Source organism: Heptranchias perlo, chromosome 30, assembly GCF_035084215.1.
Source record: "Heptranchias perlo isolate sHepPer1 chromosome 30, sHepPer1.hap1, whole genome shotgun sequence".
Classification (NCBI taxonomy): domain Eukaryota; kingdom Metazoa; phylum Chordata; class Chondrichthyes; order Hexanchiformes; family Hexanchidae; genus Heptranchias; species Heptranchias perlo.
This window is the reverse complement of record NC_090354.1, coordinates 669,859-688,088: the sequence shown is the minus strand read 5'-3', so window position 1 is coordinate 688,088 and position 18,230 is coordinate 669,859. Positions and strand designations below refer to the sequence as shown.

The following is an 18,230-nucleotide window of genomic DNA, read 5'->3' as shown; positions in this document are numbered from 1 at the left end:
TACCTGTATTATACCTGGTAACACTCACCTGTCACTGACACACCTGTATTATACCTGGTAACACTCACCTGTCACTGACACACCTGTATTGATCTGGTAACACTCACCTGTCACTGACACACCTGTATTATACCTGGTAACACTCACCTGTCACTGACACACCTGTATTATACCTGGTAACACTCACCTGTCACTGACACACCTGTATTATACCTGGTAACACTCACCTGTCACTGACACACCTGTATTATACCTGGTAACACTCACCTGTCACTGACACACCTGTATTATACCTGGTAACACTCACCTGTCACTGACACACCTGTATTATACCTGGTAACACTCACCTGTCACTGACACACCTGTATTATACCTGGTAACACTCACATGTCACTGACACACCTGTATTATACCTGGTAACACTCACCTGTCACTGACACACCTGTATTATACCTGGTAGCATTCACCTGTCACTGACACACGTACTGTACCTGGTATCATTGGCCTGTCACTGACACACCTGTATTATACCTGGTAACACTCACCTGTCACTGACACACGTACTGTACCTGGTATCATTGGCCTGTCACTGACACTGCGATGCTGTTTCACACCCCTCATGTCTCATTTATCTCTGCACTCTGACACAGGACACACGACACACGGTGAAGGCTCACCACCCCCCTCATGGCAGTGAGGGACGGCCAATAAATGCCGGCCTTGCCTGCAAAGTCCACATCCCGAGAATGAACAAAATTCTCATCTGGAGAATAACAGTGTTTCCCAGAAACCTGCCCGGGAGTGACTGCTTGGAACTAAACTAACACCCAAGTAATGTTAAAATAACCATTTCCAACCCTGCCTTGTCTGGGTAATGGAATGAAAATCTCAACTCTGTAGGTCACCCTCATCCTGCTGAATAACTGGCATCACCAGGACATAGATTGGGCAGAGTGATGTCAGATGAAATTTAATCCATCTGCTGCTGAAACCCTCATCAATGCCTTTGTTACCTCCAGACTCGACTATTCCAACGCTCTCCTGACCGGCCTCCCATCTTCCACCCTCCTTAAACTTAACCTCAACCAAAACTGCTGTCCGTATCCAAACTCGCACCAAGTCCCGTTCACCCATCACCCCCTGTGCTCGCTGACCTACATTGGCTCCCGGTCCAGCAATGCCTCAATTTTAAAATTCTCATCCTTGTTTTCAAATCCCTCCATGGCCTCGCCCCTCCCTATCTCTATAACTCTCTGAGATCTTTGCATTTCTCCAGTTCTGGCCTCGAGTACATCCTCCCCAAGGCCCCAGCATGGGTAGCTGTGCCTTCAGCCGTCTGGACCCCGAGATCTGTTGTTCCCTCCCCAAACTCCTTCACTTCTCCACCTTTATCCTCCTTTAAGACCCCCTGAAAACCCACCTCTGACCAAACATTAAGTTGCCCCCCTCCCCACCTCCCCACCAATATCACCTCCTTTGGCATGGTGCCCATTTTTCTCTGATTACACCACTATGACACGCAGTGGGACATTTTAATATGTTAAGGACGCTGTATAAATGCAAGTTGTTCTTTAGGCTGTGTTCCAGGGGGACAGTGGGCGCAGACGGACTGTGTTCCCGGGGACAGTGGGTGCAGACGGACTGTGTTCCCGGGGGACAGTGGGTGCAGACGGACTGTGTTCCCGGGGGACAGTGGGTGCAGACGGACTGTGTTCCCGGGGGACAGTGGGTGCAGACGGACTGTGTTCCCGGGGACAGTGGGTACAGACAGACTGTGTTCCCGGGGACAGTGGGTGCAGACGGACTGTGTTCCCGGGGACAGTGGGTGCAGACGGACTGTGTTCCCGGGGACAGTGGGTGCAGACGGACTGTGTTCCCGGGGACAGTGGGTGCAGACGGACTGTGTTCCCGGGGGACAGTGGGTACAGACGGACTGCGTTCCCGGGGGACAGTGGGTACAGACAGACTGTGTTCCCGGGGGACAGTGGGTACAGACGGACTGCGTTCCCGGGGGACAGTGGGTACAGACGGACTGTCTTCCCAGGGGACAGTGGGCACAGACGGACTGTGTTGCCAGGTGACAGTGGGCACAGACGGACTGTCTTCCCAGGGGACAGTGGGTACAGACAGACTGTCTTCCCAGGGGACAGTGGGTACAGACAGACTGTCTTCCCAGGGGACAGTGGGTACAGACAGACTGTGTGCCCAGGGGACAGTGGGTACAGACGGACTGTGTGCCTGGGGACAGTGGGTACAGACGGACTGTCTTCCCAGGGGACAGTGGGTACAGACGGACTGTGTGCCCAGGGGACAGTGGGTACAGACAGACTGTGTGCCCAGGGGACAGTGGGCACAGACGGACTGTGTGCCTGGGGACAGTGGGCACAGACGGACTGTGTGCCTGGGGACAGTGGGCACAGACGGACTGTGTGCCTGGGGACAGTGGGCACAGACGGACTGTGTGCCTGGGGACAGTGGGCACAGACAGACTGTGTGCCTGGGGACAGTGGGCACAGACGGACTGTGTGCCTGGGGACAGTGGGCACAGACGGACTGTGTGCCTGGGGACAGTGGACACAGACGGACTGTGTGCCTGGGGACAGTGGGCACAGACGGACTGTGTGCCTGGGGACAGTGGGCACAGACGGACTGTGTGCCTGGGGACAGTGGGCACAGACGGACTGTGTTCCTGGGCGACAGTGGGTACAGACGGACTGTGTTCCCGGGGGACAGTGGGCACAGACGGACTGTGTTCCCGGGGGACAGTGGGCACAGACGGACTGTGTTCCCGGGGGACAGTGGGCACAGACGGACTGTGTTCCCGGGGGGAGTGGGCACAGGCGGACTGTGTTGCCGGGGGGAGTGGGCACAGGCAGACTGTGTTCCCGGGGGGAGTGGGCACAGGCGGACTGTGTTCCCGGGGGACAGTGGGCACAGACGGACCGTGTTCCCGGGGGACTGTGGACACGGACGGATTGTGTTCCCGGGGGACCGGTGGGTACAGATGGAGTGTGTTCCCGGGGGACTGTGGGCATAGGCGGACTGTGTTCCTGCGGGACTGTGGGCATAGGCGGACTGTGTTCCGGGGGGGAGTGGGCACAGGCGGACTCTGTTCCCGGGGGGGAGTGGGCACAGGCGGACTGTGTTGCCGGGGGGAGTGGGCACAGGTGGACTGTGTTGCCGGGGGGAGTGGGCACAGGCAGACTGTGTTCCCGGGGGGAGTGGGCACAGGCGGACTGTGTTCCCGGGGGGAGTGGGCACAGGCGGACAGTGTTCCCGGGGGGAGTGGGCACAGGCGGACAGTGTTCCCGGGGGGGGAGTGGGCACAGGCGGACAGTGTTCCTGGGGGGAGTGGGTACAGGCGGACTGTGTTGCCGGGGGGAGTGGGCACAGGCGGACTGTGTTGCCGGGGGGAGTGGGCACAGGCAGACTGTGTTCCCAGGGGGAGTGGGCACAGGCGGACTGTGTTCCCGGGGGACCGGTGGGTACAGATGGAGTGTGTTCCCGGGGGACTGTGGGCATAGGCAGACTGTGTTCCTGCGGGACTGTGGGCATAGGCGGACTCTGTTCCCGGGGGGGAGTGGGCACAGGCGGACTGTGTAGCCGGGGGGAGTGGGCACAGGCGGACTGTGTTGCCGGGGGGAGTGGGCACAGGCGGACTGTGTTGCCGGGGGGAGTGGGCACAGGCAGACTGTGTTCCCGGGGGGAGTGGGCACAGGCGGACTGTGTTCCCGGGGGGAGTGGGCACAGGCGGACAGTGTTCCCGGGGGGAGTGGGCACAGGCGGACAGTGTTCCCGGGGGGGGGAGTGGGCACAGGCGGACAGTGTTCCTGGGGGGAGTGGGCACAGGCGGACTGTGTTGCCGGGGGGAGTGGGCACAGGCGGACTGTGTTGCCGGGGGGAGTGGGCACAGGCAGACTGTGTTCCCGGGGGGAGTGGGCACAGGCGGACTGTGTTCCCGGGGGGAGTGGGCACAGGCGGACTGTGTTCCCGGGGGGAGTGGGCACAGGCGGACAGTGTTCCCGGGGGGAGTGGGCACAGGCGGACAGTGTTCCCGGGGGGGAGTGGGCACAGGCGGACAGTGTTCCCGGGGGGAGTGGGCACTGGCCGACTGTGTTCCCGGGGGGAGTGGGCACAGGCGGACTGTGTTCCCGGGGGGAGTGGGCACAGGCGGACTGTGTTCCCGGGGGGGAGTGGGCACAGGCGGACTGTGTTCCCGGGGGGGAGTGGGCACAGGCGGACTGTGTTCCCGGGGGGAGTGGGCACAGGCGGACTGTGTTCCCGGGGGGAGTGGGCACAGGCGGACTGTGTTGCCGGGGGGAGTGGGCACAGGCAGACTGTGTTCCCAGGGGGAGTGGGCACAGGCGGACTGTGTTCCCGGGGGGAGTGGGCACAGGCGGACAGTGTTCCCGGGGGGAGTGGGCACAGGCGGACAGTGTTCCCGGGGGGGAGTGGGCACAGGCGGACAGTGTTCCCGGGGGGAGTGGGCACAGGCGGACTGTGTTCCCGGGGGGAGTGGGCACAGGCGGACTGTGTTCCCGGGGGGGAGTGGGCACAGGCGGACTGTGTTCCCGGGGGGGAGTGGGCACAGGCGGACTGTGTTCCCGGGGGGGAGTGGGCACAGGCGGACAGTGTTCCCGGGGGGAGTGGGCACAGGCGGACAGTGTTCCCGGGGGGAGTGGGCACAGGCGGACTGTGTTCCCGGGGGGAGTGGGCACAGGCGGACTGTGTTGCCGGGGGGAGTGGGCACAGGCGGACTGTGTTCCCGGGGGGAGTGGGCACAGGCGGACTGTGTTCCCGGGGGGAGTGGGCACAGGCGGACAGTGTTCCCGGGGGGAGTGGGCACAGGTGGACTGTGTTGCCGGGGGGAGTGGGCACAGGCGGACTGTGTTCCCGGGGGGAGTGGGCACAGGCGGACTGTGTTGCCGGGGGGAGTGGGCACAGGCGGACTGTGTTCCCGGGGGGAGTGGGCACAGGCGGACTGTGTTGCCGGGGGGAGTGGGCACAGGCGGACTGTGTTGCCGGGGGGAGTGGGCACAGGCGGACAGTGTTGCCGGGGGGAGTGGGCACAGGTGGACTGTGTTGCCGGGGGGAGTGGGCACAGGCGGACTGTGTTCCCGGGGGGAGTGGGCACAGGCGGACTGTGTTGCCGGGGGGAGTGGGCACAGGCGGACTGTGTTCCCGGGGGGGAGTGGGCACAGGCGGACTGTGTTCCCAGGGGTCTGTGGCTTTGACCTGACTCACTAACGGTCACTGTGAACATTGTCCCTCTCTCTCCGTGCCCCGTTCGCACCGCCCTGAGGCCGTGCCCCGTTCGCACCGCCCTGAGGCCGTGCCCCGTTCGCACCGCCCTGAGGCCGTGCCCCGTTCGCACCGCCCTGAGGCCGTGCCCCGTTCGCACCGCCCTGAGGCCGTGCCCCGTTCGCACCGCCCTGAGGCCGTGCCCCGTTTGCACCACCCTTGCTCCCTGTTACTCTGCTGATTGTTGTGATCTGGTTTCAGGCTCAGGATGGAATCTGCAGCTTCTCCGAATAAACCTTTGGCCAAGATGTCCATGGACTGGCGGAAACGGGTCAAGTCTGAATACATGCGTCTGCGACAACTGAAACGCTTCCGCAGAGCGGATGAAGTGAAGGTATCTGTGGGTGTGTAGTGTTCACGACGGCTGTGATGTCAGTGCACTTTCCGCACAGTCTCTGGGTGAAAAGCCGCTTGCAGTGAGCGGCTGGGGGTGAGAAAATTGCTCCTCATCCGACCCTGACCCTGACCTCACCTGACCCTGACCTGACCTGCCGTGCACTTTGAACTAATGATAAATTAAATGGTGAGGTTGGGATCCAGTCAGCTGATGAATGTGAAGTCGTGCCATGTGCAGATAGATTCTGGGCATCTCTCACTCGCCTGCTTTAACCCACTGCCTTTTCCTTTCTGTGTGAAGGAGATGTTTATCTGGAACCGCAACAAGATCAGGCATCGGACTGAAATTCTTAATGAAGATTGGAGGAAGCTGAGGATCCAGCCGATGAATTTAACCACATCAGGAGGTGTTGGTTTAGGGAAACGGAAGGTAGAGTCCTGAACAGAGGGGGTTAATCCCAGGAGCACCGCGGCCGTGATGGGGGGCGGGTCTACCACAGAACAGAGGCTGGGATTTTCTCTTCTGGTTATTGTTGTGGTTTATCTGCCTGGGCTGCGTTTGTTTTTTGCCGATAATTGTCCTGTAGGCACTGTGAGCTTGAACTGTTTTTGTGTGTAACAGGGCGCTCCTGTGGCCGCTGTTCGTACAGCAGCCGAAGGAGTGACGACCCTTGCACTGGATCAGGTGCAGGTTTGAACAGCAGGAGTGAAGTTTAACTGGGCCATTCCCAGGAAATAGCGCACTGGGTGAGTTTAATGCGTAAACTGACCTGCTTCAAACCTGATGCCCTAATCCTCTCAAAGAGCAAACTGTAGTGGGGGAGGGGGGTCTCTGTATGGAGGGGGTGTCTGTCTGGGGGGTCTCCGAGGTTGGAGGGTCTCTGTATTGCGGGGTGGGGGGTTCTGTGTGGGGGGTCTCTGAGGTTGGAGGGTCTCTGTATTGCGGGGTGGGGGGTTCTGTGTGGGGGGTCTCTGAGGTTGGAGGGTCTCTGTATTGCGGGGTGGGGGGTTCTGTGTGGGGGGTCTCTGAGGTTGGAGGGTCTCTGTATTGTGGGGTGGGGGGGTTCTGTGTGGGGGGGGTCTCTGAGGTTGGAGGGTCTCTGTATTGTGGGGTGGGGGGGTTCTGTGTGGGGGGGGTCTCTGAGGTTGGAGGGTCTCTGTATTGTGGGGTGGGGGGGTTCTGTGTGGGGGGGGTCTCTGAGGTTGGAGGGTCTCTGTATTGCGGGGTGGGGGGGTTCTGTGTGGGGGGGGTCTCTGAGGTTGGAGGGTCTCTGTATTGTGGGGTGGGGGGGTTCTGTGTGGGGGGGGTCTCCGAGGTTGGAGGGTCTCTGTATTGCAGGGGGGTTCTGTGGGGGGGGGTCTCCGAGGTTGGAGGGTCTCTGTATTGCAGGGGGGTTCTGTGGGGGGGGGTCTCCGAGGTTGGAGGGTCTCTGTATTGTGGGGTGGGGGTGGGTTCTGTGTGGGGGGTTGATGAACTGGAGACTGTATCCAGGAGCAGGGATCTCGGTGAGGTTTTTGCCACCGATTGTGTTGCTCTCGCTGAACACACAGTCATTGATTTAACTGAGGGATAATTGAGGGGCTTCCCTCACAGTGAGTCCAGTGGTCCCTCAGTGGGACTAGTGAGTCTGCTGCCAGCCTCTTTTGGGAAGTGGAGACTCCACCAGCCCAAGTGAGGTATTTTCACATCTGTCTGCAGGTGTGGATACAGATGCTGCCTTGTCTCCTCCCATAGTCCTCCTGTCAGATGTGATGGAGATTCTGTTTGGGAAACCTACTGGTGCCAGTAGTGGTGTTGGGGGGAAATTAAATAGATTCTATCAATTGACACAAAAACATGGGAGAATACAGTGTCAACAGGAAGAAATGAACAGAACGATTGAGAAGTGGCTAAATACACAGCTTTGTGTTACTGCATCAATCCTGCGTCCCTTCTCAGTGCCACCTGCAAACCTTGTCATCCAGCAGTACAGGACTGTACAAACCTCAGCAGCACCTTTTGGATGGGTGTCGGGAGTGGGAAATTACCTCTAAGTCAAATTAAGGATGGGGACATTTAAAGGGGAGTGTAACAATAGAGGAACAAACATTATGAAACCCCTTAGAGAGCTTCGTAGGGGATCTCAATCCACTGTTATCCTTTGCCAAGGCTGTACTACAAACTATCCCTGTCCATTTGTTCCCCATGCCCACATCTGCAGTCTCAGGTGGAGGTGGTTGCTCTGGCAGAGCATTACTGCTGGTGGACAGGAGAATGAGCAGCAGAGAGGAGATCTCTGGGTCAGCATACCTAGTTCCAGGCACAAACACACAAGATCGATCTGCCACATTCCAGCATCAGTGCAAGTTATGGCTGGCCTTGTGTCTAATGGTGAGAGGGTGGAGGAATCACCGTCACCAGCCAGTGTAGAGGCTGGTTTGACACAACAAGCACCCAGGCACTGGCTCTCCAGCCCTCAGTCAAATCAGTGCCATTGTGGTAAGCCTGCAGCATCTGCTGTGTCACCCACAGCCAGTTACTGTACCCCCAACACAGCCAGCATCACCAGCAGGGCAGCCTTCCAACTGCTACAGCCCCCTGTCCATGTGTGCACAGAAATGCACAAATGCACACGCACAGACACACAAATGCACACAGACAAGCACACGCAGACATGCACACTTATAGACACACATAAGCACATGCACAGACACACACAAACATGTACAGATGCACACGCACGCACACGCATGCACAGGCGCAAATTCACGCATGGACACGTGCGCAGTCATCCCAGCAACACCACTTCCTACGTTAATAAAGCAGTAAGTGGGCAGTGGCTGGAGCTGTTCATTCTGTTGGAGGGCTGCCCTTTGTTCAGCACTCTTCCTGTGCTCACCCTCACTGCTTCTCACTGCTCCTTTTCTTCATTGCAGTGCATGGTCGAAAGTTTATTCCTGGGCTTCAAGAGTCAGACGGTCACACAGAAAATGCTGAGCCCGGTGGCCATGGTCCCGGTTATGTATTCCTGGTCTCCACTCCAGCAGAATTTCATGGTATGTAGTCACGCTGCCCACTGATCAGACTGACCGTGCTACACAAGGAAATGACTGAGGAGAGCTGTCGTGTTTGGGTGTAGACAGGGTTGTGATTACAGGAAGTAGCACTGTTGATGTTAATCACTGTGTGTGACATGTGGTTCCCACTAACTGCTGCGTCTTACTGCGCAGGTGGAAGATGAGACCATATTGCATAATATCCCTTATATGGGAGACGAGGTGCTGGAGCAGGATGGGGCCTTTATCGAGGAACTGATCAATAACTATGATGGGAAAGTGCACGGAGACAGAGGTAAGTTACTGTGTGTCTGTAATGTGGCCCCATGTCGTGCGGACCACCAAATATATTGTTAATCAGCTCTCCCGTGTTTTGCATATTGCTTCCTGTGGAAGGCTGGTTCTGAGTCTAGCTCATCAGTCATTACCCGGTTGCTTGCAGTGTGTTGCAGACATGTGCAGAGTGGGGGAGGACATTAGGCGTTGTGAGCAGAGGAAAGGAGGAAATAATCTGTTGTACAATTGGGGTACATGTCCCCTCACTCCGTCCTCCCCCATGGTTGTCTCTGACACCATCAGTGATGTTAAACATGGTGATTCAGTAAGTGAGAAGTTAGTGATGACTCTGTTTATTGCTGAGAATAAAGTCACACCCAGCACTGTTCAACGTTCCAGCCTATTGGGAGCTCGAATTTTCACTGGCTCAACAACAACTTGCATTTATATAGCGCCTTTAACGTAGTAAAATGTCCCAAGACGCTTCACAGGACGATTATCAAACAAAACTTGACACCGAGCCACATGAGGAGATATTAGGACAGGTGACCAAAGGCTTGGTTAGAGAGGTAGGTTTTAAGGAGTGTTGTAAAGGAGGAGAGAGGGTGAGAGGTTTATGGAGGGAATTCCAGAGCTTAGGGCCGAGGCAGCTGAAGGCACGGCCGCCAATGGTGGAGCGATGGAAATCGGGGATGTGCAAGAGGCCAGAAGAGACCATTAAACTTTGGTTAGTTACAAAGAAACGCAGCTCTTACACCACAGGAACCCAGGCTGAGTCACAGCCCAGAATGAGATCCTCTAAAGCTAACCTGTAATGTTACTTTGGGAGCAGAAGGTGTCCAACTGACAGTCCTCCCCCTGATCAGCATTAACAAATCATAAAATTCTAGAGAGAAATTAAACCCGCTTCAGGTAAAGAGCTGGGCCCAGGTATCAACAAACCTGCTGTGTTTACACTGAGGTATTAGAACATAAGAAATAGGAGCAGGAACAGGAGTAGGCTATACGGCCCCTCGAGCCTGCTCCCCCATTCAATCAGATCATGGCTGGTCTTCGACCTCAACTCCATTTTCCTGCTCGATCCCCATATCTCTTGATTCCCCTACAGTCTAAAAATCTATCCATCTTAGCCTTGAATATACTCAATGACAGAGTATCCACAGCCCTCTGGGGTAGAGAATTCCAAAGATTCACAGCCCTCTGAGTGAAGAAATTCCTCCTCATCTCAGTCTTGAATGACCGACCCCTTATCCTGAGATAATGCCCCCGAGTTCTAGACTCTTCAGCCAGCGGAAACAATCTCTCAGCATCTACCCTGTCAAGCCCCCTCAGAATCTTATATGTTTCAATCAGATCACCTCTCATTCTTCTAAACTCCAGAGAGTATAGGCCCATTCTACTCAATCTCGCCTTATAGAGCAACCCTCTCATCCCAGGAATTAATCTGGTGAACCTTCGTTGCACCACCTCTTAGGCAAGTATATCCTTCCTTAGGTAAGGAGACCAAAACTGTATACAGTACTCCAGGTGAGGTCTCACCAATACCCTGTACAACTGTACTCCAACCCCCTTGCAATAAAGACTAACATGCCATTTGCTTTCCTAATTGCTTGCTGTACCTGCATACTAACTTTTTGTGTTTCTTGTACGAGGACACCCAAGTCTCTCTGAACACCAACATTTAATTTTTCTCACCATTTAAAAAATATTCTGTTTTCTATTCGTCCTACCAAAGTGAATAACCTCACATTTCCCCACATTATACTCCATCTGCCACCTTCTTGCCCACTCACTTAACCTATCTATATCTCATTGCAGATTCTTTGTGTCCTCCTCACAGCTTACTTTCCCACCTAGCTTTGTATCATCAGCAAACTTGGATACATTACACTCGGTCCCTTCATCTAAGTCATTAATATAGATTGTAAATAGCAGAGGCCCAAGCACTGATCCTTGCGACACTCCACTAGTTACAGCCTGCCAACCTGAGAATGACCCGTTTATCCCTACTCTCTGTTTTCTGGCCATTAACCAATCCTCTATCCATGCTAATATATTATCCCCAACCCCATGAGCCCTTACCTTGTGTAACAACCATTTATGTGGCACCTTTTCGAATGCCTTTTGAAAGTCCAAATATACTACATCCACTGGTCCCCCTTTATCTACTCTGCTAGTTACATCCTCAAAAAATTCTTAATAAATTTGTCAGACACTATTTCCCTTTCATAAAACCATGTTGACTCTGCCTAATCATATTATGATTTTCTAAGTGCCCTGTTACCACGTCCTTAATAATGGATTTCAGCATTTTCCCCATGGCCGATGTCAGGCTACTTGGCCTGTAGTTCCCTGTTTTCTCTCTCCCTCTTTTCTTGAATAGCGGGGTTACATTTGCTACCTTCCAATCCACTGGGACTGTTCCAGAATCTAGGGAATTTTGGAAGATCATAACCAATGCATCCACTATCTCTGCAGCCCCCTCTTTTAGAACCCCAGGATGTAGGCCATCAGGTCCAGGGGATTTGTCGGCTTTTCATAGAAGTATCATAGAAGTTACAACATGGAAACAGGCCCTTCGGCCCAACATGTCCATGTCGCCCAGTTTATACCACTAAGCTAGTCCCAATTTCCTGCACTTGGCCCATATCCCTCTATAGAATTAGTTTGTCCAGTACTTTTTCTCTAGTGATACTAATTGTTCTAAGTTCCTCACTCTCATTTACCCCTTGGTTCCTCACTATTTCTGGTATGCTTTTTGTGTCTTCTACTGTGAAGACAGATTAAAAAAAAATTTGTTTAACGCATCTGCCATTTCTCCTGTCTCAGCCTCTAAGGGACCAATGTTTACTTTTGCTACTCTCTTCCTTTTTACATACTTGTACAAGCTCTTAAAATCATTTTTATATTTCTTGCTAGTTTACTTTCATATTCTATTTTCTCCCTTTTTATCAATTTTTTGGTTGTCCTTTGTTGGTTTCTAAAACTCTCCCAACCCCCAGGCTTATTACTCTTCTTGGCAATATTATAGGCCTCTTCTTTTAATCTAATTCTCTCCTTAACTTCTTTAGTTAGCCGCGGGTGGATCACTTTTCCCGTGGAGTTTTTATTTCTCAATGGAATGTATATTTGTTGAGAATATTGAAATATTTCTTGAAATGTTTGCCATTGTTTTTCAACTGTCATACCCTTTAATTTAATTTCCCAATCTACTTTGACAACTCGCCCCTCATACCTCTGTAATTGGCTTTATTTAAGTTTAAGACTCTAATTTCTGACTTAAGTATGTCACTCTCAAACTCAATGTGAAATTCTACCATATTATGATCGATCAAGGACAGTCAGTATGGATTTGTTAAGGGAAGGTCATGTCTGACCAACTTGATTGAATTTTTTGAGCAGGTAACAAGGAGGGTCGATGAGGGTAACATGTTTGATGGATTTTAGCAAGACTTTTGACAAGGTCCCACATGGCAGATTGGTCAAAAAAGTAAAAGCCCATGGGATCCAAAGGAAAGCGGCTAGTTGGATCCAAAATTGGCTCAGTGGCAGGAAGCAAAGGGTAATGGTTGAGGGGTGTTTTTGCGATGGGAAGGCTTTTTCCTGTGGGGTCCCGCAGGGCTCAGTACTAGGTCGCTTGCTTTTTGTGATATATATTAATGATTTGGACTTGTATGTGGGGGGCTTGAGCAAGAAGTTTGCAGATGATACAAAAATTGGCCATGTGGTTGATAGTGAGGAGGAAAACTGTAAACTGCAGGAAGATATCAATGGACTGGTCAGATGGGCAGAAAAGTGGCAAATGGAATTCAATCCAGAGAAGTGTGAGGTAATGCATTTGGGGAAGGCCAACAAGGCAAGGGAGTTAGCATCACATCTCTTTATCTCAAGCCATTTGCTTCCAGTCTAAGTTTTGCTTATAATAACACATCAAGATACAGAAAATCATAAAACATTGTACAGAAAGTAGCAACGAAACCTAAGCTCCCCCCCAAAAAAATACTACCATTTTACCAGGAAATCATCCCCTGGACCAAGCCCCTCCAGCTCTCCTTTTACTGCGGATATTTCTGGCTAAGTGATATTTCCCCTGGCCCTCAATTGTCCCAATTTCACAGTTAACTCAAGGGAACCCAATCCTGAATTTTGGAATTCCAAATTCAATGTCCCTCTACTTTGCTTTCAATCCCTGTGATAGTTATAACCCTGCGTTTAACTCTATCCTGTTTGTTTCATCAATTTTTATGTAAAATGTTGGTTTCTCTATGGAGCATGTGTCAGTGTCTTGACTAAAAGGTTTAATTCAATGGGACACAGTGAATGTTCTCACTCTCCTGGGCCACAATAACCATTTCATGTAGAGGGGATTCCAACATGTTGCTGAACATGTCTGAGACCCGTTGTTCAGTCCATCTCCATCATGCATTCCGCATACTGGTTACCTGACATGTGACATCAGATACTAGCCACCCTGCGCTTCCAGGCTATCGTCAAAAGATCAGGGGGTGTCTGGTGGTCTGTGACCCGGGGACCCTGAGAGAGATTGAGTGTCCCAACCATCTCCAGGGGCGAGATCAGCTCACAGCACCGAGCGCTGATCAAACCCAGAGTAGCAACAGCACCGAGCGCTGATCAAACCCAGAGTAGCTCACGGCACCGAGCGCTGATCAAACCCAGAGTAGCAACAGCACCAAGCACTGATCAAACCCAGAGTAGCAACAGCACCGAGCACTGATCAAACCCAGAGTAGCTCACAGCACCCAGTGCTGATCAAACCCAGAGTAGCAACAGCACCGAGCACTGATCAAACCCAGAGTAGCAACAGCACCGAGCACTGATCAAACCCAGAGTAGCTCACAGCATCCAGCGCCGATCAAACCCAGAGTAGCTCACAGCATCCAGTGCTGATCAAACCCAGAGTAGCTCACAGCATCCAGTGCTGATCAAACCCAGAGTAGCTCACAGCACCGAGCACTGATCAAACCCAGAGTAGCTCACAGCATCCAGCGCTGATCAAACCCAGAGTAGCTCACAGCATCCAGCGCTGATCAAACCCAGAGTAGCAACAGCATCCAGTGCTGATCAAACCCAGAGTAGCTCACAGCACCGAGCACTGATCAAACCCAGAATAGCTCACAGCATCCAGTGCTGATCAAACCCAGAGTAGCTCACAGCACCGAGCACTGATCAAACCCAGAGTAGCTCACACACATATAAATGTGAGGTGATGCATTTTGGTAGATCGAATCGGGCCAGGACCTACTCCGTTAATGGTAGGGCGTTGGGGAGAGTTATAGAACAAAGAGATCTAGGAGTACAGGTTCATAGCTCCTTGAAAGTGGAGTCACAGGTGGATAGGGTGGTGAAGAAGGCATTCAGCATGCTTGGTTTCATTGGTCAGAACATTGAATACAGGAGTTGGGATGACTTGTTGAAGTTGTACAAGACATTAGTAAGGCCACACTTGGAATACTGTGTACAGTTCTGGTCACCCTATTATAGAAAGGATATTATTAAACTAGAAAGAGTGCAGAAAAGATTTACTAGGATGCTACCGGGACTTGATGGTTTGACTTATAGGGAGAGTTTGGATAGACTGAGACTTTTTTCCCTGGAGAGTAGGAGGTTAAGGGGTGATCTTATAGAAGTCTATAAAATAATGAGGGGCATAGATAAGGTAGATAGTCAAAATCTTTTCCCAAAGGTAGGGGAGTCTATAACGAGGGGGCATAGATTTAAGGTGAGAGGGGAGAGATACAAAAGGGTCCAGAGGGGCAATTTTTTCACTCATAGGGTGGTGAGTGTCTGGAACGAGCTGCCAGAGGCAGTAGTAGAGGCGGGTACAATTTTGTCTTTTAAAAAGCATTTGGACAGTTACATGGGTAAGATGGGTATAGAGGGATATGGGCCAAGTGCAGGCAATTGGGACTAGCTTAGTGGTATAAACTGGGCGACATGGACATGTTGGGCCGAAGGGCCTGTTTCCATGTTGTAAACTTCTATGATTCTATGATTCTATTCTAGCATCCAATGCTGATCAAACCCAGAGTAGCAACAGCACCCAGTGCTGATCAAACCCAGAGTAGCTCACAGCACCGAGCACTGATCAAACCCAGAGTAGCTCACAGCACCGAGCACTGATCAAACCCAGAGTAGCTCACAGCATCCAGCGCTGATCAAACCCAGAGTAGCAACAGCATCCAGTGCTGATCAAACCCAGAGTAGCAACAGCATCCAGTGCTGATCAAACCCAGAGTAGCAACAGCACCCAGTGCTGATCAAACCCAGAGTAGCAACAGCACCCAGTGCTGATCAAACCCAGAGTAGCAACAGCACCCAGTGCTGATCAAACCCAGAGTAGCAACAGCACCCAGTGCTGATCAAACCCAGAGTAGCAACAGCACCCAGTGCTGATCAAACCCAGAGTAGCAACAGCACCCAGTGCTGATCAAACCCAGAGTAGCAACAGCACCCAGTGCTGATCAAACCCAGAGTAGCAACAGCATCCAGTGCTGATCAAACCCAGAGTAGCAACAGCACCCAGTGCTGATCAAACCCAGAGTAGCAACAGCATCCAGCGCTGATCAAACCCAGAGTAGCAACAGCATCCAGTGCTGATCAAACCCAGAGTAGCTCACAGCACCGAGCACTGATCAAACCTATGCCCGCTCTGTCTCAATCTGTCTGGCTCAGTTACTCAGTGACAAAACTTGCTGAGCCCGTGGGGTTCACTGGTCTGTTTGTGTTTTACTGACCTGTGCAGCCCATATGGGATGGTTCTAAATGCTAGTTGCTGAGTATTGTATATGCAGAGACGGAGTGGGGGAGATATGGAGACGGGGAAGGAACCTGGGGGTCTAAGCAGATGTTCCCAGGGTGACTGCTGCCAGGTGTGGAATTCCATAGCAACCACTGGATCCGGGTGTGGAGTCCCACCTCAACCTCTGGGTCCAGGTCCAGGTGTGCGTATGTTTGTTGATTGGATGGGATTAACTGCTCTATGTTTTACAGAGTGTGGTTTTATCAATGATGAGATCTTCACTGAGCTTGTTCGTGCCCTGAGCCGGGAGTCGGACATTGAGGGTAAAACCCAGGCTCCCACCCGTAGCAACAGCAGACAGAATATTAAACGAGGACAGGAGGAGCCCGAGCCCGAGCCCGAGCCCCACTCCAGAAATCAGACCATTGAGGAAGGTGAGTCCTGGCACTGACCTCTCCTGATGGGGCTTGTTCTTTTTTATTCTCGGGATGTGGGCGTCGCTGGCGAGGCCGGCATTTATTGCCCATCCCCAATCGCCCTTGAGAAGGTGGTGGTGAGCCGCCTTCTTGAACCGCTGCAGTCCGTGTGGTGAAGGTTCTCCCACAGTGCTGTTAGGAAGGGAGTTCCAGGATTCTGACCCAGCGACGATGAAGGAACGTTTTTTCTGAAAATAACGTAGGTCAGATTGAAAGTGGACAGAGGAGCTCCTGCGAGGGACATGTGGGATCTCATTACAGGTTTCCATAGGATGCACGGTTCTTGTTGGGGTGAGGGATTAATGGATCTTGACTTGTACACAGCTGGTCATTTATCTCATTGCTGTTTGTGGGATCTTGCTGTGCGCAAATTTGCTGCCGCGTTTCCTACATTATAACAGTGATTACACTTCAAAAGTACTTCATTGGCTGTAAAGCGCTTTGGGACGTCCTGCGGCCACAAAAGGCACTATATAAATGCAAGTCTTTCTATTGACCCTGATTCTGGAGCCCTGGTATTTTTTGCTATTTTCCTGGCTCTCGCTGTGTGAGCTGCAACCAACAGAATGGCCCCGATATTTACGGGGGTGGAGGGGGAGTGGGAGAGAGGGGTAGCAGAGGGAAGTGGTGGGTATCATAGTAGGTACAGCACAGGAGGAGGCCGTTCAGCCCATCGTGCCTGTGCCAGCACTTTGAAAGAGCTATTCACTTAGTCCCACTCCCCTGCTCTTTCCGCAGAGCCCTGCAATTTCTTTCCCTTCAAGTATTTATCCAATTCCCTTTTGAAAGTTATTATTGAATCTGCTTCCACCGCCCTTTCAGGCAGCGTGTTCCAGATCATCACAACTCACTGCGTAAAAACATTTCTCCTCATCTCCCCTCTGGCTCTTTTGCCAATTATCTTAAATCTGTGTCCTCTGGTTACTGACTTTTCTGCCAGTGGAAGCAGTTTCTCCTCCTTTACTCTGTCAAAACTGTTCATGATCTTGTACACATCTATCAAATCTCCCCTTAACCTTCTCTACTGTAAGGTGAAAAACCCCAGCTTCTTCAGTCTACCCACATAACTGAAGTCCCTCATCCCTGGCACCATTCTAGTAAATCTCCTCTGCACCCTCTCTAAGGCCTGGACATCCTTCCTAAAGTGTGGTGTCCAGAATTGAACACAATACTCCGGCTGAGGCCTAACCAGTGTTTTATGAAGGGGAGCGGGGGAGGGGGAAATCATGGGGACACGGATGTTCTGCCGAATTTAATGGCAGGAGCTCGTTATTATTTTCTTCTTCCGTTTCCCACCCGGCAGCCGGACAAATTGAGAGGACGGTCCCCAGCAAACAAGAAATCGGAGTTGTGGGGGGGGGGGGTCAGCTGATCGCAGGGCGGGGGCTACAGAGAGGCTGCGATCAGAGGAAGGAAAGCCGAAGGTTTGCTTGAGGGGCGGGGTGGGGGGAGCCGGGGGGGAGGGGGAGCCGGGGAGAGGCCAGGTAAGGGGGCTGGGGGAGCGGAGAGATGAGCCAGGTTGGGGGGGGGGGTGGAGGAATAGGGAGGGAGGGGGTTGGGGAGTGGGGAGGGTCCGGGTGGGTGGGCGAGGGGGGCCAGGTAGGGGAGGGGTCAGGTGGGGGAAGTGAGGGGGTTGAGGGGGCCGGGTTGCGGTGGGGGTGGACGGGCAGACAGCACTCCTGCTCGTGTCTTGATTTCGCTGCTGGGTTTCATCAGTGAGATTATGAGTTTTGATTTTGCTGTCTGGCTCGGCCGGGTCTAGTCTGGCTCGGCCGGGTCTAGTCTGGCTCGGCCGGGTCTAGTCTGGCTCGGCCGGGTCTAGTCTGGCTCGGCCGGGTCTAGTCTGGCTCCGCTTGGCTGGGTCTGGCTCACCTGGGTGGCTCGGCTGGGTCTGGTCTGGTTCGGCTCCTTTAACCCCGGTCTCACTGGATGTTGCAGGGACTGACGAGAGACCGAGCAGGAAGCTTCCACCTGACAAGATCTTCAGGGCGATCGCCGTAATGTTCCCAGACAGGGGCTCATCGAAGGACCTGAGAGAGAAGTGA

General features: G+C 53.0%; 1 protein-coding gene across 4 annotated transcripts in view; it reads left to right on the top strand.

The window, feature by feature from the left end:
- Nucleotides 1-5,415: 5,415 nt before the first annotated feature.
- The window catches only part of LOC137300209 (histone-lysine N-methyltransferase EZH2-like), a 42,480-nt gene continuing 29,665 nt past the window's right edge, over nucleotides 5,416-18,230 (top strand). The window contains exons 1-6 of one of the 4 annotated variants that reach the window (XM_067969302.1): nucleotides 5,416-5,635; nucleotides 5,939-6,067; nucleotides 8,554-8,673; nucleotides 8,848-8,968; nucleotides 15,961-16,143; nucleotides 18,124-18,226. In XM_067969302.1, coding sequence (XP_067825403.1) covers nucleotides 5,510-5,635; nucleotides 5,939-6,067; nucleotides 8,554-8,673; nucleotides 8,848-8,968; nucleotides 15,961-16,143; nucleotides 18,124-18,226 — 782 coding nt within the window. In that variant the 5' untranslated portion in view covers nucleotides 5,416-5,509. The remainder of the gene's footprint in view (nucleotides 5,636-5,938; nucleotides 6,068-8,553; nucleotides 8,674-8,847; nucleotides 8,969-15,960; nucleotides 16,144-18,123; nucleotides 18,227-18,230) is intronic. The other 3 variants (XM_067969301.1, XM_067969303.1, XM_067969304.1) reach the window with 3 other exon arrangements.